The following is a 22,522-nucleotide window of genomic DNA, read 5'->3' as shown; positions in this document are numbered from 1 at the left end:
TCCTCGGATCCTTTAGAAAGAAAAGTGGTCCCTGGAAGGAGGTCGGGCCTCTCAGGGCAGTCCTGTTAGCCACAGAAACAGCTGGGGACAAAGCCAGTGGATTCCAGAGGTGCTGGGAGTGAGAGCTGTTTCTCCAGCTCCTCCTTCCCCCCCTGGAAAAGCACAGTTTAAACCCCCTCCTAAATAACAAGTACACTTTGGGTCTCTAAAACCAGATCCTTAAAAAGAGTCCTATTCTACTGTTTTGAAAGAACTAATCAAAATTATTGAAGAAGAAAACAAGCCTTTTCCCTTATAATAGGGGAGAGACATAGGGGGAAGTCAGGAGAAGTGGGGGGAAATGCAGGCCTCTGAGAACAAAAACCAATCTTTCTGAGTCCTCACTCCTCATTGTAGTGGCACAAAGTAGCCTTCAAGACTCCCTACATTTATGATTGGAAAAAGGACTCTTGAATGTATAAATAACTTTTTTCTTCCCTTGCTTCCCTCAAGCAATCAAGCAGATATTCAGTCATGTGTGGTGTGTGGACTTTGGCATGATTAGATTTAATCAACAAGCCCCTTCCTTCTTGATGCAGTTCTCTAAGGCCTAAAGCAAATTAGTCCACATCAAGGAAAAATTGGCAAACTGAGAGGGGAAGAACCTAACATATAAAAACACCATGATAAAACCAAAAGACCTCAAATGAAGTGGCGGACTCTGACAAGACCACTTCAAGTGACTCCAAAAATATAAACAAACTAATGAGGAAGATGCCCCATATGTCATCAACACAAAGAACTCTACGAATAAGTCAAATCTCTTATAATCTTCTGGAAAGACACTGGCACACAAAAATGATTTTCTTTCAAATTCATGAGGAGCTCTATTCTCCAGTGCCTATCCCTAGAGCCATATGTGTTTCGGCCCCCCTAAATATCCTCAAAAGTAATGAATTCTATAGACAAAAAACTATGCTAGCAAAATAGAGAATTCTCCAAAGAAATGTACGTTTTTTCACTTATTTTTTATGTATCCTCGATAGGAACATTTTGAATGAATGAATAAATGGAAGAATGGCTGAATGAATGATCAAAGCCAAGTACGACCTGGCGTTCCTCCAAATTGTTCTGTTTCTTCTGGTTGAGAAGCCCTACTTAATTCCTGAATCCTGTTTCATTATCCTGAGCAACTCTGAGACACCACCGGGTAGGCAGGGATGAATGAGAGCTGGATGTGGGATTTGTCAACATTCATAACCAGGACTCTCGATTGTCAGGGATGACACTGACCAGGTAGACGAGACAAGTGATTTCCCTGCCTCTGTGGAACAGTGTGAAATAAGCTATGGGCTACTCTGAGGGTTGGTGGGTTTTTCCGGCTTCCATCTGGGGCTCTGCAGTAGATCACTTTGCAGGCTACCCCACACCATCATGAGGACAACCAAGCACACTTGCAGGAAGAACAAGGTCAAGCAGCAGGGCCAGGCTCAGCTTTCCTGGGCCACTCTCAGGTGCCTACATGGTGAGAATGGGATCCCATAAATCCCGAGGCCCTCTGAGAAGAACAGGAAGTGGCCTGAATTGAGCACCTGTGGCCTGCCATGAAGCCCACCATAGTGCAAAGGAAGAGACCAGATGGCAGATGTTTCTGGGGGAAGCATCTAGGTCAGCAGCCAGGGGAAGAGAGTCCAGGGTTTCTGTAGGGTAAGAGCCAGGGTGGGGCCAAGTCAGGGTGAAGCCAGAAGGAGAATCACCAGGTCCTGACTAGCACCACAATCCCAGCTGCTGACCTTTATCACAGTTGCCAGAACACCCAGTAATAAAGCACTTGTGCCTCAGGGAAGAGCCTAGGCCAGTCAAGCCACAGCAGAACCCAGGAGGACCCAGGAGGTACAGTGTAGATTGAAGGATTGGGACTTTCCATCCCTCCACCTCCACCCCTGATTAACCTCCACTGTCGCCAGGAAATCACATTCAACAGCAGATTGACAAGGAAGAGTAGGAGAAGGAAGAAACTTGAGACGCTTAATATTTTACATAAAGATACTGATCAGTCACCAAAAATGACTATTTACATTATTGTATCAGACCAAGTTTTCTGTATTAGGCTAAAATATATCCTTTCCCCTCCCCGGCCCCACTGCCTATAGAGTGGGACCCCATGAAGATGATCAGATCAATTGTAGATAAAGACTATCTGGGTGTAGTGTGGGTAAATTTATGCCACGAGGCACTTTCAATATTTACTGCCTACTTTCTGGGATCCAGGTGCTGGAGATGTGATAATGGGCTGGCCGCCTTCAAGGGATTCAGTGTCTTAGGGTATAGAGGTTTAATAACAGCTGTGATACAGTAATGAGAGGGCCTTTCCTTAAAATATACGCAAGGCAGAGTGACACAGGAGATACAATGCTGAACTCTAAGGGAATTCAGAGAATGCCTCCTGGTAAAAAGGACACTCAAGCTGCATCTTAAACAGCAAGTTGGAGATTAATAGTTAAAAGTGGGAGAAATATTCACCTGACTTTGCTAAAACAAAAATAAAAGAGGGAGGGAAGGAGATGTATGGAAGGCATGTGAGGGTGGCTCACAAAACTAAAAGAATTAAGCATCCAAGCCTTGAGAGGTAGGAACCTGGGCAGCAACAAGGGCCCGGAACATAGGCAGCACCCTCTCACTCATCTACTTCTCTTTACATGTTTGCAGTATTTCCTCCTACTACAGGCTGGTTTCTTCCAACTAACGGTTTTCACTCCAATCTATCCAGCATTGCCACCCAAGAAAGAAGACACTGCCATCCAAGAAAGAAGACATTGCCCACCAACCTCCAGTTTGAATAATCCCAAGGAAGGATTCTGATTGGCTATGCTTAAATCATGTGCCCAACCCAGGCCAATCATTGTGACCCAGGCAGGAGGAGTGCTGTGATCGGCCTAGTCTGGGTGGGGTTCCCATCCCACTGCCCTCAGCAAGGCAAAGTTACATGAGAAGTCGGCAGCATCATTTGGACCTATGGCCAGAGTAATGGAGGGACCATCTCCTAAAGAGCAAAGGGAAGAAACATACTAAGGACGCAAAACTAACCATCCAGGCCAGCACAACATTTGGCACCTCTCTGCATTTCTGTATTGCCATGAATCAACAGGCCACAAGACTAGGCTATTTTCTATCACTTTGATACATTCTATGTATATCTGACTCTGTCCATTTGCTTAGAAGGAACATCCTGCCATTAAAACCCCACCAAGCTCACCACAGGCTTACAGGCTATTGAAATGACATTCTTTTTATGATACCCCCAACTTGAACTAGTCTCTTCGTCTCGAACTTGGACAGTAATTTTTCCTGATCTCTCCTATGGGACTTAATCACTTTCTACCTTACTTAATTAATAATCATTTGTCCTTCCCTAAAACTAGGAGTGATGGAGAGGAGTCCCCTGAACAAGAATATAGTAAATTATAATACTGTCTCCCTTCCACCTGCAGAGATTAATGGAGAATGATACCTTGCCCAAGAATTTGAGCAGCCAAAAATAAAGAAAAATTTACTTTCAAAAATTTGGCAAAGTATTTGTTTAACTAAAGGGAGCTCTGAGGGTATGCAACTATGTTGTTTGGCAAAGAGTTTGCAATGGGCCTCCTCTACTCTGCTGACAATGGTAGGCCTCTAGGCAGAGTCTGGAATTGAAACTGCTCTGTATGAGGTTAAACACTCTCTCTTCATTGAGAGCCAAAGAAATCTTAGCACGTTATGTCACCTTTAGAAAAATTTTTCTCTTCCTTAATAAGGATTTCTCTAGTGACTTACTCATCCTATGGTATTCAGCTATCATTTGGGGAGTTTTTAGACTGAATACTCACACGCATATCCACATGCATGTGTACATCTGATGAAACTTGACAAAATGGAGGGAAAGAAAAAAAGACAAATAAGCCCATGAGATGAAAGTATCTCACCTTTAAAAATCATTAACATTTCTAAAATGTCATCATACCTCTGCCTACTTACTGTGTCAAGGATTATTTTTTCAGATTAGGTACCTGCCCTCTAAACATTAAATGAGCTCATGAAATAGGCCAAAACAATGGTCTCAGGGTCTTAGGTCTCCATTCGCAGCATGCCTAATCTCTCTAACTGTATCTTTTAGTCTGAGACAAAACTGTAAACTTTCCAGGCCACAGTGGAAAGCACTCCCAGCCCCTTCTTTTCCCAATTTATCCTATCTCTTCCTCTCCTAAGCCAACCACCCTGTGCTCCAGGCATCTGTGCATCTGTTCCTGATCCCAATCCAATGATGCGTTTAAGTACTAGATCTGTGTATAGGAGGAAGGTATCAAGATGCATAAACAACCCTACCATCTTGCTCCTCCAGAGTCTCCCCGTCACTTCTCCTCCTAGTAAAGATACACAAAGGAGAGGGAGAAGCTAAGATGGGGAGGCACAATGGCACCTTTTGAACCCAAGGTAGCTACCCATTGAAGTTTACCATCCCTTACCGCTACTAAGAGGTGGTGAAACATACCAGGAAGGACAAAGCCTCTTGAGTGTCCTGGTTCTTGGCCTGGCTCTGCCATTTATTAGCTCTAATTTGTGGCAACTCATTTCTCCTCTCTGATCCTTGGAGACCCCAACTAATAAATGAAGATGACAATCACATCTAATATACAGGTCTTTTACAAGACAACACGTGCAAAAAACACATTATTCATATGTCATTCTTTCATTCCTTCCCCTTCTTTATTCTACCATGGTTACTGTTCCCTGTGTTTCCTGGTATGACTTGGGGAATAACTGTAAATCTCAGCCTCAGTTTCTTCACCTATAAAACAGAGACAATATCTGTATTACAGATTTATTTTGGGACTCATATCATAGATGTAAAGCATGTACTATAGCTTAGTAAAGAGTAGTTATGATTAATAGGGTACCATATAAATATTAGTTATTTTTATTATGATCAGAGAAAATATGGTGCTATCTAAGCTCTCCAAGGTTGTCAAGCTTTCTGGTATGCATTGCCTTCTTTGGCAATTGTGGCCTGGTTTTGCGCCAGCAAAAAGAAAAAAGAAAAAAATGTTCACACTATGTGTCATTGGAAAGGCAGCATATGATATGAGCTGGGGAAGGAGAGAATGAGGGAAGTTGCACAAGTGGATAAAAGGTATAAACGAATAAACATTTCAACATTTCCCGGGGGCTAATGATTTATACTAAAGTATGCATTTTAAAGATTGAATGACAATTATGAGAACCTTGGGTAAAGCCTAATTCCTATATTTTTCAATCTTTGATTAATAGGCAATAAATTTCTTGATTGAATCTCCTATTAAAAACAAAAACAAAAGCAAAGAAAACAGAAAATCAGGCATTCCTGGAGCCCTTGAAGTGGAACAGTAATGGATTCTGGCCCACTCCAATCATTAACTGCTGGGCTGCTAGTACGGCCTGTCCTGGGGCTGCCTATGAAAGGAACATGCCAACTTTTGGGAACCCTAGGAGTACATTTTGGGCAGCCTGGTTTTAAACGCTTTCATCATGCTCCACTCTGGACATGGGTCATTTCCAAAGGCCCTGCTTCTAAGTCACATCCTCTTATCTTCCCTCTGAAGGCATGAGGATAAGAAAGTACTAGATATACTTTTTAATCGAAATATGGTATTAGCGAGTTTCTGCTAATGTTATTTTCCTCTTGTTACCAATCCTTGCTCTAAATTTTCACATCACTCCCTCCGCAAGCCAGTAATATATATGTGTCTGGGTTTCTATTAAAAAAAAAAAAAATAGTGAAAACTAGGACAGAAGGAGATATTAAACTTTCCTTGTCCTGACAACAGAGGTCAGGACAAGGAAAGAACAAGAGAGAACATCAGACACTATTTCTGACCAAATTCAAGAGAGGTTTGCCAACAAGCCAGTAATTCCAAGCCCTCAAAGCCACCTTCATGATTTCTCAGGTGACTTGAACCTACATATGAGAATGATGGTGGTGGTGATTAGAAGGAAGGGAAGAATGATTAAGAAATTCAAGCCACCTCAGTTTTGAAGACTGACAAAAATACTTATGATATCCTGTAAGCGACAAGAGACCACAACTCACAAATCGGCCATCAGGCTAATAAACCAAGTCCCTTGGTATTTATTCCACTATATGGAGGGGGCATGTCTGGGTCCTGGGAGAGGGGTCCCCATGTTAAGATCCCTGTAAGCAGAGACAGCATCTGTGAGGGTCATTACTTCACCACACCCTCAAGAACATTGCCTGGCACCCCCCACCCCAGATGTTTGTTGAACATATGAATAACACCCCCTCACATCACTGTTGCCCTCATCTGTCAAATGAGGGATTTGGACCAGATCATCTCTAAGGTCCTTCAGGCTCTAAGGATCTGTGGTGCTGGGACTCTGTCCAGCTAGCATTACAGCATGACCAAACCCACCCTTCATAACTAAATCACCATGATTTAATAAAGAACGCAAGTGTGGAACATGGTCTAACAATCCCCACCTCTCTGCTACCAACCTTATTTTCACTTATCTTTTATCAGTGGCAAATAGTTAATCATTTCCATATCCCAGGTACCTGCTTTCACTTGAGTTATGTTTAATTTATACATAGCTATGCTATGACTTTCTGTTGCAGCTCGTACTGGCCACGCTTCAACTTTGGATTTAAAAGGAGAGCATGATGAATGCATTCCCTACAACTCCAATGGACTCTCAAAGTTCTCCACTGGCCTCCTCATCGTTAAACCCATGTCTCTCCAGTGTTAGGCTGCCCAGGCCCCAACGACATTGGGCCACATAAATACAAAACTAAATAAAGCACATTACACCCCAAATTTAACTGGGTTAGAATTGACACAGAGATTTGGTAGACTGTACAGAATGGTACCTACCCTCAAGAAGTTCTCAATGTACCAGAACTAATAATATTCACTCCAAAGTAATAGTGACTTTGTGTATCTCCTCTCTCAAAAACAATTTACATGGTTTTTTATTTACTATTTGGGAATAATTTCAAACTTACAGAAAAGCTGAAGGATATCCACTAATTTTTGTTTTTAAAGCTGAAAGAATGACAGCAGCACAAAAAAAACCAGCAATATATACTATTTACCCAGACTTACATATTGTTAACATTTTACTCCATTTTCTATTTGTGTACAAGCTTGTTTTTATAAGCACATGCTTGTGCTCATATATATATATACCCCCTGAATCACTTAATAGTAAGTTACATATATCATGGCCTTTTAATATACAACTGTATCCACCCAGGCTTTCGTGTTGAAATTTTTTTCAGTCTATTCCTTATAACATCTATAAAATCAATAAAATAGAAAAATCAATTTTCTTAGATAAAAAATAAAATTAATTTTAAAACATTAATTTTAATGTCTTAAAATAGTATATTGAATATAAGCTATTAAAGTCTTCAGTGATAGAATTTGAAGGATGGCAGCTGAGCAACATGAAAAATGTGTTCAGGCTGAGTCTTTCTACTAGCCCTAGATGGTAAATGCATCTCATTCCCAGGGGTTGGCCTTGATCTAAGCTAAAGAGCAAACAAGCCAAATAAACACTTCTATTGTATTTCAGAAGGAAGAAAGAAGATGCTTGAAGCTAAGCTGGTTTGCTGACAACTGCTAGCGTCCATCCTCCTCTGGAAGAAGCACAGGGCTCCCTAGAACAGGTATGTTCCCGAAGGACAGCGCTGCAGAGGCAACCAGCTTAGAAACACCTTTTCTGCTTGTAAGCTTGTGAAAATGTTCTTCTCCTTGAATTAAAAACATAGCCACACACGTCCCTGCACAAGACAAGAATGGGGAAGGATTACACACTATCTTATTTTTTTAAACCTCAGAAGGCAACAATCACCGCCAGCTAAGCCCAGCCAAGGATGGGGCAACAGCTTCTCAGGGCACTTCTTCTACACCCTAACACCAGCTTGCCCCTTGTTTCCATGGCCCACACTACAACAAGAATGGATTGCAAGCAAGAGAGAATAAGTAATGTAAACCCATTCCATCATCAATCATGCTCAGATAAATGGCTCTTCTTCCTTCAGCAGTAAAGGATTTTACTTACTTGATAATTATTTTTAGTAAATTATTTAATATGTGACTGTATTATCTGAAGATATACAGGCTTTTGTGTTGAAAGTATTTTTTTCAAATATTTTCCTTATAACATCTATAAAATCAACAAAATAGTATAAAATAGAAAAATTTTAATTACAAAAATTTTTTTAAATTACTATACACTTGAAAACTAAAACAAAAGATGCAGAAACTGGGTATGAAACACATGCGTATTCTCTGCAAATCCCACAAAGACTGAACATGTTTAAATCAACAGGACTCTTTATTGTCAAGGTAACTCCAAGGTAATTCTGATGAAGTGAATCCAAAACATTTACCTTATACTAAACTCCCTTCTTTTCTTTTTTTTTAATGAGAATGGCACATACATAATAACACCAAGGTAAGTAGATTCAAAGTGAAAGGAACATAAGAAGAATTAGTAGGTTTGCCTCAGAAACCTATATGTATCTGTACAGTGAGAGTTTTATAAAGGCACGTATAAACACGCGCTACATTGGAAAAACAGTCTGGCAAAGAAACAAGGAAAAGAAAGAATAGGACACCTGGTTTTGCCCGTGAAGGAAAGAAAGGATACTGCAATCTACCTTGTTTGGACGTCCTTCTTCGAATCTTCATTTTGGGAAAGGAAGGCCACGAGTAGTTAAAAGGTGAGTCGGAGTCAGAATCCATCTTTTTGTTTTGGTGAAATCAACAGATGAAACAGTAGAGACTCAGGAAGAACTCGGGGCGTCCCCAGCCAGGAGGCAAGCCTCCCCATGTGATGTAAAGGGAAGGAATGAGACTGGATGAAATAGCTCCTGCACACCAGGGAGGGAAAGGCAATAAATGTTTTGCTTCCTTCGGGCATTCAGGCGTGTACACCGACAAGGAGGCTGTAAATATTAAAGCCAAACTAGGGAAGTAAAGGAGGGAGAAGGGGGGGAGCTAAGAGTGGCTGAGACACTGAAGTCCACTTATTCAAAAGGTCATTGGGAGCAAATGAATCATTAACTCCCCTCTTCTGGTTGCTGGAAATGGAAATGAAGGAGGAAGGTAACTGGGAATTGAAAGAGAGCTGCCTGTGATTCAAGAAAAGCCTCCCAATGCAGGCTTGTTTTGCTCAGAGTGAGAATATCGCTTCTCAGAAGAGCTACCCGGTGCCGTGTTAGATAAAGGTTGAGGTTTATGTGTGTGGACAGCCAGAAAGCTTGATCCCCAGGCAAATGAAGGCCAGCAGACTCCAGGAAGAGCTCTTTCCAGAGCAGACTATTCTTTCATATCATTGGCAGCTTGGGCAGCTTTTCGGATCTAAGAACCAAAACAGCTCTGATAATTCATTTAACAATCCAGTCTCACCGCCCTTTTAATCCTAATGCGGTTGGAAGTTTTAACTTTTGTATAGATTGTACTCATTTCATTAGATTTATACAAAGCTATCTACCACTGTTTAGCACAATTGGAGTATTTCCATATTGGTACTGTCACCAAGTCTGACCATCAATCATCAGGATTTTGGCGCCTTTATAGCTCTGATCTAAACTTTCAGTCCATCTCAATAGATCTGGTGACTAATTTACCACAAACCAACAGTTCTTGCAGTCTCCCTGAACAATTCTCCAGTAATTAGCATTCAGGAGAAGCTCATTACTGCCTCCCCATAAATCGTGGCACTGCTCAGGCTCACTTCTCCACTTCCTATAGGCACATAGATAGGCATGCCCCAAATAAGCTCAAGCACAACAGCCGAGATCTGCAATGGAAAAAAAGGATATCCCAAATGTTATCAGGCAGTCTCTTTTAAGCATTTCTTTTAGCAGAAACAATAGCAAGAAATGTTTGTTATGTTTTGTGAGGTCACCTGATGTCCAAATAAACTAAAGGACATTGGAAACAATATGAGGATCCATTAAATCTGCAGATTTAGAAGGTGACAGTATGTGTCTTAATTAACATTCATTTCTTTGCTTCAGTTATTTCCTAAATTGTCGGTATTACTGTGCCACGCTGTGTAAGAAAATAGCTGCATAGCCTGTTCCATGGAAGCTAATCCTGTCTGATTGGGTAAGGGTTGAGTGAGGGGTACAGGGAGAAGAGGAGAAAGGGGAGAGACCACTTAATTTCAAATTTAAATCAAAATCAGAATTACCTAAATCACTGCTGTGTTTTTATATAGTTTGTCACATAAACATACAACTAAAACAAAATACAACTAGAGTATAGTTACAAACATTGCAACTAAGTGGAAAGAAATATTGATACATTTTCTATTTTGTGGCCTTTTTTTTTTTGAGACAGGCTCACTCTGTCACCCAGACTGGAGTACAGTGGCAGGATCTGGGCTCATTGCAACCCCTGCCTCCTGGGTTCAAATAATTCTCCTGCCTCAGCCTCCTGAGTAGTTGTGTCTGCAGGCATGCACCACCACACCCGGCTAATTTTTGTATTTTTAGTAGAGATGTGTTATTGCTATGTCAGCCAGGCTGGTCTCGAACTCCTGACCTCACGTGATCCACCCACCTTGGCCTCCCAAAGTGCTGAGATTACAGGCGTGAGCCACCATGCCAAGCCTGTGGCTTTTAATTTGATGAATAAGTACATATTATTCTCAACCAGCTGGGTATAATTATAAGGATATGTAACTTTCAGCCCTTATATCCAGTAAAAGAGTTTTAGTCCACATGGATCTTTAATTAGAAAATATACCAAAACTTGTGGAAGAGCATTTACATTCACTCCCAATTTTAGAGCACAGAATGGTGCCTAGGATGCTATAGGCAATTGCTGAAAGAATGAATGATTTACAATAGTCAGTCTTCCATGTAAATGACCTTTACCCGGTAGATGAAGAACCTTTACATGACAACTGATTAAAAACACATATTTTTGACAAAAACATCTACAAGAACTATTATAAAGTGTTTAAAATATATATTTGTATTTTATTTAGCACAACAGTTGTAAAAAGGACAGTACTTCTGGGTCGAGAAAATCCATCGTTCTGAGGCTGCAGACAATGATGGGAGTGTGCCTAGGTCTATGGCCTTTTGGCTGCTTCTAAGTTGTCTGTAGACCAAGGAAAGGGGACCTTCACTAGTGTGGACAATCACCAAACCAAAATAGTGTTGGATCAGGAGATATTGTTATTTTTCTTCAGCTCTACTTGCTACCATTAAAGAATCCTTTGAAATGCAAAATTTCCAAGGCGGTTAGAAATACTAAAGTCCTCATCCTGAATTGGTGGGAGTGGGTTTTGTAGCTCCTTGCTACACACGCTAAACCTCTACTATACTATCCCCTTAACTAAGGTATAGGAGTACTATGCTTCTTACAGTTGACTGATGCTATGGGAAAGAGGAAGACATGTTTCTTATTAAATTACAAACAGAACAAAAGTAATACAATCAACAGGGGCTCCCTAACTTGTTTTATTAAGTTGGTCAGAAATGTGACAAAGTGTTCAGAAGACTACAAATGTAGAGAAAGCAGAATCGGGGGCAGAATTTCTCAGAGGCATCAGAATGGAGGTAGGGGCCTGAGGGAAAACTGTCCATTTTAAATGCAGATTATGAGATTCCCATCCCAGATGTGTTGAATCAATCTCTCTGAGGGTGGCCCAGGAATCTGCAATAATTTACAACAAGCACCACCCCTATCCCAACAATTCTCATGCCTATGGAAGTCTTAGAGTCACTCAACTAGGAGGTAGATAAACCCCACATCAGCAAGTTACTGGAATAGGCTGTTCCTCCCGTGACTACCAGTGACAGGTCAGAAGAACTTCAAGGCAATATAGACAAAGAGAGAGATGAAAAAACTGCATAAAAAGTATTTCTGTTAGTTGAGATTCCAGACAGATTCATCCTAATCTAATTCTTCCAAATGCAGTCCTTTTTGACCAGTTACATATCAAGTGATTCTTGATGTCAAAATTATTCTGAAATAGTATTGAACAACCTAACCAATATATGTGAGACACCCAACTGATATATGTGAAAATGCCTCAGATATCAAAAGAAGAGACTTTCCAATGTCCTCATTTGCTCTACCATTTATCAGTAGAATAAAATGATTTCTACTGACCAGCCATGAACAGTTAACATACAACTAGAAAGTGAAGTCAAAAATAGTGTTTGCACAGCCCTTTTTATTTTTAGGCCAGCTTACCTCCTTGCTCACCAACACGTTTCTTCTGAATGTGGATCATTTATCCTCCTTGTTTTCTATAGTAATTGAGGTGGGTTTTTTCCCCCAGTTTATCAATATAATTGCATTTCAATTAATTCAAGATGCTATTTACATCTCATTCATATTCAGCAGGTGACTGTTACTGGCTGATTGTAATTGCAGACAGCAGAATTCAATGACATATCCCCCAGGCCACCCTTGCACCATATATCATACAACCATTACCATGTAAGAGTATGAATACTTTCACGGAAGATACATTCACCTGAATGTGCCTCCTTTAATTAGAAAATTCTTCACCTAGAAAAGAACTTCCATGAGGTTATAATTATTCAGAGAAGATGCAGCTGCCTTGAAGTTTCAGCTTTCTAAAAGACCCACACAGAAAGGAAACTTTCCTTGATCTTCATTTAGACATTAACCTGCCTTTCAACCTTGTAAATCTCAAAGAAGTATTTACATTTTGATCTGAATTACAGTATTTGTACAGTTTTCTCATCTTCCAGGGGGACCCAAAATTCTTTGTGGGCAAGAACTGTGTCTTATATTTTTAATGCACCACAAGCTAAAAAGAAAAATCATGGGTTTGGGAGACACAGATATCCGAGCTCAAATAATGGCTCCGTCAGTTAGTGGCCCTAACCAAGTCATTCACATTTTCTGAGCCTTAGTTGTCTCATAGCGAATGGAATCATATCTATACTTTAAAGGGTTATTGTGAGGATCCAATGAGATTGTAACAGTGAAGAATTTAACATAAGTAAATTTTCAACAAGCTTTAAATGTTGAATGTAAATAAAATTTCCCTTTCATATATTACTCTTCTATGTTATAGACACTGAAATAGTTTTGTTTTTTTTTTTTTTTTTTGAGACAGAATCTTGCTCTATCACCCAGACTGGAGTGCAGTCACGTGATCTTGGCTCACTGCTACTTCCGCCATCCAGGCTCAAGTGATTCTCCTGTCTCCTCAGTTTCCCAAGTAGCTGGGATTACAAAACATGTGCCATGGCCAGGCTGGTCTTGAATTCATGACCTCAAGTGATCTGCCTGCCACGGCCCGCCAAAGTGCTGGGATTACAGGCATGAGCCATGGTTCCCAGCCACTGAAATAGTCTCAATTTGACCCTGAGGAGTAATCATTTGATTTTTAAAACTGAGACATGGCAATGTGCAAGGAAGTTCCAAGAAAATCATACCAAGACAGAAACAGCAGGAGGAGGAGAAGAAGGAAGAAGAAGAAGGGAAGAAGCTCGAAGAGGAAGATTTGCTTTGCTTCTGTACTCCATTGTTAAGCCACCAAGACACCACAGTTTTTAATACTACTAGACATTGTTCCTGGAAAGTCATAAAATATCCAGATGAAAGGAGGCAAGGCCTCTGAGGCTAGGATAAGCCTTTCCTGGATAAGTTGAGCCAGTGCAGTGACAACTTAAATATATGCTTCATCATATGCAGCCTTAACTTCTAGCATAAGGTGAAAATCAGGGATGGATAAAGCCTTCCTCAAAATCCCTTAGAAGCCACCATGTCATTTGTCAGCAAGCTCAACACAAACAGTCCTTCTGTGGCTCTAACTGTGGCCAGGCACCCGGTGAAATGGGTGGCTTTCACAGGGAGGCTATGTTGTACAGAAAATGAAGAGCTTTACAAGCATGGCTCTTACCCTTGTGCCAAGACGCTGTCACTCTGAGAAGCATGGTAGAAACAGCACATTCACATCTGCAGTGTCCCACTCACTCACGGACTTTATTCTCTCAAAATGAAATGATGGGTACAGCCACCCTGAGGTGTGAATTCTGATTTTCTTCCCTACCTCCCCCAACCCCCAGCACTTTTTATTTTTTACAGAGCCCATAAAATTGAATTCACATAAAATAGACATGAATCGGGAGCATGGTACAACCACTGTTGTCAAAAATTGGAATCACATGATGCCACTGTCCATAATACCATCTTGCTTAAAATGTTTTAATTTCTTATCTACCATTATTATCTTTATTTATTTGAACAAAAAAATTTATGTGCACCTGCAGAGGTTCTGATATGGTCTTTACATCCCCTATTCTCTAAGAGGAAAAAATGAATATCACCTAGAAGCCCAGCTAGAAGAAGTTACTGATATTATGATATGTGTCTACATATAATAAGAAAACAAGAAAATACTCAAAACACCTCAGGGCAGGAAAATAGTAATAATTATAATCTATTATTAATAAATATAAATATTAATAAAAGATTAATAATGATAGATTTCCTGACTGAAGCAACACATGTTAAAGAATTATATTGTTGAGCCAGGCATGGTGGCTCATGCCTGTAATCCCAGAACTTTGGAAGGCTGAGGCGGGTGGATTGCCTGAGGTCAGGAGTTCGAGACCAGCCCAGCCAACACAGTGAAACCCCATCTCTACTAAAAATACAAAAAATTAGCTGGGCGTGGTGGCAGGTGCCTGTAATCCCAGCTACTAGGGAGGCTGAGGCAGGAGAATCACTTGAACCTGGGAGGTGGAGGTTGCAGTGATCTGAGATCACACCATTGCACTCCAGCCCGTGCAAGAAGAGTGAAACTCCGTCTCAAAAAAAAAAAAAAAAAAAAAAAAAAGAATTATATTGTCAAAGCTTCCACCATTTGGTTAATATTGCTACAGATATAAGTCCTACCTAGATGATTATCTTAAGAAAAATAATGGACAAACAACAGGAAACTTTGGTGAAGCTCTTTTTGTTTTAAATGCTGAAGTTTCTGAGCATAACCTGAAAAGATTGTACCAATAAATTGTTAGAACTTGTGCTGCCTGGCATGAAAGCTAACCAGAATCTTAATTGCCCTAAAGTCCCTCCCAAGGAATTAGCCACTGGATACTCAGTATAAAACAAGCCTACAAACACACACACACACACACACACACACACACACACACACACACACACACACACTGCAATCGAGTTTGCTGGCCAATTATCCCTTTGTAAATGTAATTTTTTTTCCAAATGCCTGTATACATGGGTATTCTGAAGTGTTTCAACACAAGAAAAGGGGAAGAAATCCCTTAGTGGTATTATTTTAACTTTTTATAAAACAAACTTTGTAGATACCATTTCCAGAATATATTTCATATTTTTCACTTGTTTCATGTTTTGTAGATTTGTTGTCGTTTTCTTCAGAGTTTCTATTTGAAGTTTATAATCTAATCATTTTATTGAAATATCAAACTAAAGGAGTCTTTAGGAATGGAATACATGAAATTTGCTTAGTCACTAAGCTGGTTTATTTGGGGTCAAGGATCTTATTTTGGAGAAGGAAAATTTAGAGTTCAGAGAAAGTACTGCCATTTTTCCCTCCCCTATTACACTTCAGAAAGTTGTAAAATGAAAGAAAAAGGTAATTTAGAATGTATTAAAGGTAGGTTAGTACTAATGCCAAGCATCAGGCATCCTCATGATGCCCTTAAGACATCAGTGTAAATATCAACCCACTTCATTCATCCCATTCTGTATACTTCAAAGTCCAACAAATGACCCTGTGACAGCAAATTACAGTCACTTGATTCTTCTTAATGTTCAAAAATAAGTAACTTTTAAAGGTTTAATCATCTCATAAGTTGAAGTGGTTAGGAAATTTTTTCAACACTTTTTTCCCTCAAAGTTTGCCCATTTCCCACAGATCTGTCATCTCACTGGTGATAATCATTGAAAATCTGTGAACTTAATCTAATACAAATGGACTTTCGTTAATACCTTTTGTAATCAGTTGAGATAAAAGTAGAACCCCATTTCTCTAATTCCCAAAACTACTGAAAACCCGGTACGTTAGGGGTGATTTCAGCACTGCTGAGCTCCCTCAGGGATTTCTGACCGTGATTCTCAACCTTGGTTTTGAAACCTCAACAACCACAGTAAGAAAATTTCCTTGAAGTGAACAAAAAGAATAAAATTTGAGTTGGAATTTTTAAAAATAACTTTGCCTTTCCAATGGTCTTCTTGGGATATTTCACTGTCTCCAGCCCCTTTACTTCAAAACAATTCACTGGGAAGCTTTAGTTTGTGGTAAAGAGATAACCCCCCAACTCCCCAAAAAAAAGAGAAAAGAAAAAAAGAAAGGACTACACAGAAGCTCTGCAGCCTGGGACGTAGAGAGAGATCTGCCAAAAATTAGGATTGAAAACGTATTTTTCAGAAGAGTTATGCTAAGATCCCCCCCTCCCATGTTTCATGAAACATTCTTGCGGTTTCAGTCTAGATACACATGTGCTATTAAATAACAGCCAAGAGGGTCAGCTTCCACTCACAGGGGTCACAGCTTCTAAGATGCCATGCTTAAGATCCTCTTTATTTTTTTTTATTTTTTTATTTTTTAAGATGGAGTCTCGCTCTGTCGCCCAGGCTGGAGTGCAGTGGTGCGATCTCAGCTCACTGCAAGCTCCACCTCCCAGGTTCACGCCATTCTCTTGCCTCAGCCTCCCGAGTAGCTGGGACTACAGGCGCCCGCCACCACGCCCGGCTAATTTTTTTGTATTTTTAGTAGAGACCGGGTTTCACCATGTTAGCCAGGATGGTCTCGATCTCCCAACCTCATGATCCACCTGCCTCGGCCTCCCAAAGTGCTGGGATTACAGGTGTGAGCCACCACACCCAACCAAGATCCTCTTTAAAAACATCTCAAAACATTATTTTCCACAGGCGACTTACAAGTGATATTTTATAACAGCACTTTTAGTTAATATAAGAACTTTTGGTTAATATAAGAAGAGAAACTAACCTAGTTAGTTCTATTATCTGGTTGTTTGCCAAACTAGCACTATTGACTGCACCATCTCCCCCCAGCTCACCCCTAGCACATGTAGGCCTGGACTCTCCCAGATATGCCCACAAATGGAGATCCTGAAAACCTGTATTACATAACACCTAACATTCTGTTTAGAAGGACTGTTTCTTTGGTTCTTCCAATCATTTCCTACCAGTTTCCTTTTCCCGATGTTTTCCCTTTCGGGGGACTTTCGGGGGTGGGGAGGCTTTGTTTCTCTCTCAGTCTTGTCTATAGTCATGAAAGGTCTGTGTCTTCTTGGTAAAGAAAACTGAACCTCATATTCTATTGTTTGTTTCTGTCTGTTTCTGCTTCCTTCTCTTCCCAACTGGCCTCTAGATGGTTTTTTTCTTTCTTTTTTCTGTTTTGTTTTTTTGGTATGAAGCTGGGTTTCCTTCCATATCCAGCTTTGGTTCATCTGTCCTCAATGCCCACCCTCCCAGTCCCAAAACCCACCAAAAGGTTGTCTTTTCCTCATCTTACATATTAGTAACAAGCAATAATAACAATGAAGTAACGCAAAGTATTAAAGAATAGCTGTGATTTGAGCCCCTACATGTACTGATCAGGTCACTCTATAAAATCAACAATATGTATTATAAAAAGGGGGTTTGGAGGGAAATAAATACTTGTGCAGAGGATCTACATTTTCCCTTTCGTCTTATAGAAGTGATCCACATGCTTTATTAAAACATAAACAAAAACAAACATATAACATCATTTTAAGTTACTATCTATAATGGAGCTTACTTAAGGAATATGTCAAATGAATAACACAGGACACGAATTATCTTGTTTTCATGATCACAGCTACGTAAAAAAAGAAATGCATGCATGAGAAAAAATGCTGGTAGGAAATATACCCAAATGTAATAGTAACTGCCTTTGGATGGGGAAATTATAGGGATTTCTTTTTCTACGCTTTCTAAAATTCCCAATTTTTCCATTGTGAACATTTATTATTTCTATAATTATAGAAGACTAACAATTTTTTTCCAAGAGGCTTACTTTGCAAGATACTATGCTTAATATCTTCTCTGGCACTTGCACCAAGCCCACTCTCTACCAGCCAGACCTGGAAGAGTAGATGAGGCAGAGCTTCATGCCTAGAGCTTCAAAATACTGAGACTCTCCAAGCAGAAAGGAGGATGCCAGCCAGTGCTATCCTCATGTCCCCTATCACCTATAGGGAGTGTCTCTATCTCCCTATCACCTTCCCTCAGGGAAAGTCAAAACATGCTCACATAGTTCTTGTTTTGACATGTCAGTTTCACCAACCCTTCATTTTTTCCATCCAAATAGTCATAAGATATTCAGCTTTGGCCAAATAAATTTCATGTCCTCTTTAATCTAATGCAGACCATGAGTGATAAATTATTGCAGGAAAATCAGCTTCAGTATGAGTGTCACCACATCTGGTCTGTCACCCACAACCTCACTCACACTTTGACATATTATTTGATGAAAGAACAGGAGCATCATGTTCCAGGAGCTTCTGTAATTCCCCCTGAGACACTGGCATTATGGTTTCACAGTCCTCAAGGAGGAACTTAACTTTTAACTGGGTATCTTAATTTCTAACCAAAGCCACATAGCTTTATTTTTTCAGATTCAACCTCTTAAAAGTAGAGTTTGCAAGATAGTGTCTAATCAAGCCATTTGCAGCTTTGCTGATTCAGTGATGGTTAATGCATCTTTGTTTGCAATTGGATTCCAGTTTTACAGCTGAGACTCCCCATCTACTCCATTTCCCACAGGCTGTCCGCTTGTTCCTGCAAGATGTTCATTCCCCTTCTCCTTGGCACAACATTTGCTGCTGCCCAAAGGGTCCATTTGGCTCAAGTAAATGGCATTAAATGTGATTAAGAAATAGGATCAAAACTTTAAGCAGTTCCTATTTCTTTTTGAGATGGAGTCTCGCTCTGTTGCTCAGGCTGGAGTGCAATGAATGGTACCATCTCGGCTCACTGCAACCTCTGCCTCCCGGGTTCAAGCCATTCTCCTGCCTCAGCCTCCCAAATAACAGGACTGCAGGCATGCGCCACCACGCCTGGCTAATTTTGGTATTTTTAGTAGAAACAGTGTTTCACCCCATGTTGGCCAGCCTGGTCTCAAACTCCTGACCTCAAGTGATCCACCCACCTTGGCCTCCCAAAGTGCTGGGATTCCAGGCGTGAGCCACCAGGCCTGGCCAGATCCTATTTCCTAATCACATTTAGTGCCATTTACTTGAGCCAAGTGGACCCTTTTTTTCTTATTTTTGGTATTGACCCATTTCATTTCATCTACCTTCTTTTCTTCTGTTTCCTTCAAATGCTTTGCTGTTTTTCCCCATCCTACCTGCCTAGAATATGAAGGAGTCCCACTCTGGACTGTGACAGCAACAGAAGCAGATCTTAGCCCTTCAACTGATGATTCTCCCCTTCGACAAAATGCCGACCCCTTACAGCATCTGCAGAGAATGGGGCCATAACTCCTGCATGAGACATAGATGTCAGCTCCTTGCGGAGCTAGTTCTGGGGCACCGGCTTGGATGAGCTTGCCAGTTGTTACCCACCCAAGACATTTCTCCAACCATCATTTTCAGCTTATAAACTAATGGTAAGTGTGATTCTTGATGCCCTGAACGGTCAATAAAACATTACAAAGGATGGGTACAAAAAAAATAGAAAGAATGAATAAGACCTACTATTTGATAGCACAATCGAGTGACTATACTCAATAATAACCTAATCTGTACATTTTAAAATAACTTAAAGAGTGTAATTGGATTGTTTGTAAACTCAACAGATATATACTTGAGGGGATGAATACTCCATTCCCCATGATGTGCTTATTTCATACTGTATGCCTGTACCAAAACATCTCATGTACCCTACAAATATATACACTTCCTATGTACCACAACAACTTAAAAAAAATAGAAAACAATAAATGCATAAAACACTTCTAAAAGGAGAAAGAAAACACCACCACAAAGGGAACTTACTCTGTTCTGCCCTGTCCAATACAATAAAATTAGATAATTAAAAATCCAATTCCTCAGTCACATGTCACATGCTCAACAGATGTAGGTGGCCACAGGCTACTACACTGGATGGAATAGCTAGAGAATGTGTCCATCAGCACAGAGGGCGCCATTGGAACAGCACTTGTGTCACTGATGAGGCCACATCCACACCACACAATTCTGAATAATACAAGTCAGTAAAGACTTACACATCTATTTATCAGCATTTATCATGTGTTTATCCCACACCATTTATCAGCATTTCCTCAGAGACTGGGCAGAATAAAGCACTTATAAAATAACAAAAGAGGCCAGATGTGGTGGCTCATGACTGTAATCCCAGCACTTTAGGAGGCCGAGGCTGGCAGATCACTTGAGGTCAGGAGTTTGAAGGTGAAACCCCGACTCTACTAAAAATACAAAAATTATCTGGGCATGTTGGTGCGTGCCTGTAATCCCAGCTACTCGGCAGGCTGAGGCAGGGGAATTGCTTGAACCCAGGAGGCAGAAGTTGCAGTGAGCCAAGATGGCACCACTGCATGCCAGCCTGGCTAACAGAGCAAAACTCCATCTCAAAAAATAAAAAATAACAGATAACAAATAACAAAAGAGTGTTGAAGTGGCCTCCAGGGAGAGCCATTTCCTATTCCAGACTGTGTCTGACCATCTGACTATTGCTCACAGCTTGCTGTCCCCCTTCTCTGTCTCAGGTTCTTTGAAAATCTGTTATAATTTCCTTTGCAAAAACTCAGGGGACTTTATTAATTCAAAAAGTTTAAATGAACCAAAAAGAAAATGCTAGCACAACAAACACTCATCATGGTCCTTTTCATAAATCACTGGACTAAAGTTGTGCTCATTTATCTTTCTCAAATCCTTCACAGACTTAATGATGTTACTGACAAAACACTCAGACGAGGTCAAACTACTACAATTTCCATAGCATATGCTTCTTGCTCACAAGTTTACAAGTTTGAAACTAGAGTGAGTTTTTAAAACCTGAAATTAAGATCATCTCAATGTTTAATACTTTTAGTAGCCTACCTCCCTCCCCCAGAAATTCATCTTAGTAAACATTCTTCAAAGCTAACATTCCCAAGAGCATGATGCAATTTGTAGCTGAGACATCCTGTGTGCGTAACAGCTATGGCCCTGACATCAATGGCCCACGACAGCCATCTATACAGAGATGTTTGCTTTCTTTTTGCCTTCCTCTTCCCCTCTTCTGTAAGTAAATCATTACTCTTACCTTAAATAGCAAAAATATTAAGGACGTGTATATTGCTTAGTGTGGGTCTAAATTTCTGTTCCAATTTCAGTAGGGCCGTGTGCAGCAAGATCCTGGAAACCACCTCTGGCATGTGGCCAAGCTACTAGCAACACCATCAGCCAACACCATGGGTGCTTCCTCCTTGCTCTGCTCTACACAGCATGATTTCCGAATGGTTGTAACTGTTCTGTCGTGTATCGGCACAGCATACCAACCACACTCCCCTGGCCTCCAGGGAGCCCCATGCACGTGTAGGCTCACGGTGACCCCGTGGGTCATCCACCTTCTCCATTAATCTCACTCTGAGCATTGATTTAATTTTTCCTGATTTCACATCAGCTTGAGCCCTCAGTCACCACCATCAGCCACACCTCACCCCTTGCAACTTCTAAGACTGTCCTGCCCGTGTGTGCCTTCCAGGTGTGTGAGCTGCCTCAGCTTCACAGAACCAGAGGAAACCAACTGGAATGGTTCATGCTCATCTGCCTCTCACTTGTCAGCCCCAGAGGTCTTCACAGACCATCCAGGTGCCCAAACTCAGCCTCTGCTGATAGCTCAGCCTATATCTTCAAACACAACATTAGCTTCATTATGCTCTATTCACCTCCAAGTAACTCAGGAGATAGGGCTGGGGCCCAAATTAGCCTTGAAGAAATACAGAGTACCTGGGAGGAGATTAAGGAAGGGGTCCTCAGGGAGTTATGAAACAGAATATTGTAATCAGATGAGAGTTCCCAGGTCAGAGGGAGGAAATACCTCTACCTTGCCAAGGGTGGAGGAACACCTGGTTCTTCTGAAAGGACACTCACATCAGACTCAAATCCCAGAACAAACATCTGGTCTTTTCCTGAGCTCAGCAGGGTAGATCACATAGGCTCAGCTCCAAGGGGACCCCACTGGGAATCAAAATGGGATTTTGGTAAGCTTGGAGATTCTAGGGCCAGGTGGAATGAAGTCATGAATCTCGGTTCCACCATCTACTCTCCACCAGTGGTTCAACTCCTTCACCTGAACCTGAGACTGATAGTGCCTAATTCACAGGAATAACAAGGGAACATATGACAAGTCCAGAGCCAGCTTCTGGCTCAGAGTAAAACTGTTCAGGAAAAGCTTTGATTGCCTTGTTTTTTAGATTGTAAACGGAGTCTCAACCTCTAGAGTCATAGTATTACAAATGATCC

General features: G+C 40.8%; 1 protein-coding gene across 2 annotated transcripts in view; it reads right to left on the bottom strand.

The window, feature by feature from the left end:
- ARHGEF28 (Rho guanine nucleotide exchange factor 28) overlaps positions 1–22,522 on the bottom strand; it is a 313,004-nt gene that overhangs the window by 113,925 nt on the left and 176,557 nt on the right. Inside the window, exon 1 of one of the 2 annotated variants that reach the window (XM_004091242.3) lies at positions 8,675–8,759. The exons of the other annotated variant lie outside the window; for it this stretch is intronic. Within the exon in view, the coding sequence (XP_004091290.1) occupies positions 8,675–8,759 (85 nt within the window). Of the gene's footprint in view, positions 1–8,674; positions 8,760–22,522 lie in introns of those variants that run through there. 2 annotated transcript variants of the gene reach the window in all.

This window comes from Nomascus leucogenys, chromosome 18 (genome assembly GCF_006542625.1).
Source record: "Nomascus leucogenys isolate Asia chromosome 18, Asia_NLE_v1, whole genome shotgun sequence".
Classification (NCBI taxonomy): Eukaryota; Metazoa; Chordata; class Mammalia; order Primates; family Hylobatidae; genus Nomascus; species Nomascus leucogenys.
This window is presented reverse-complemented; position numbering and strand designations above follow the sequence as displayed.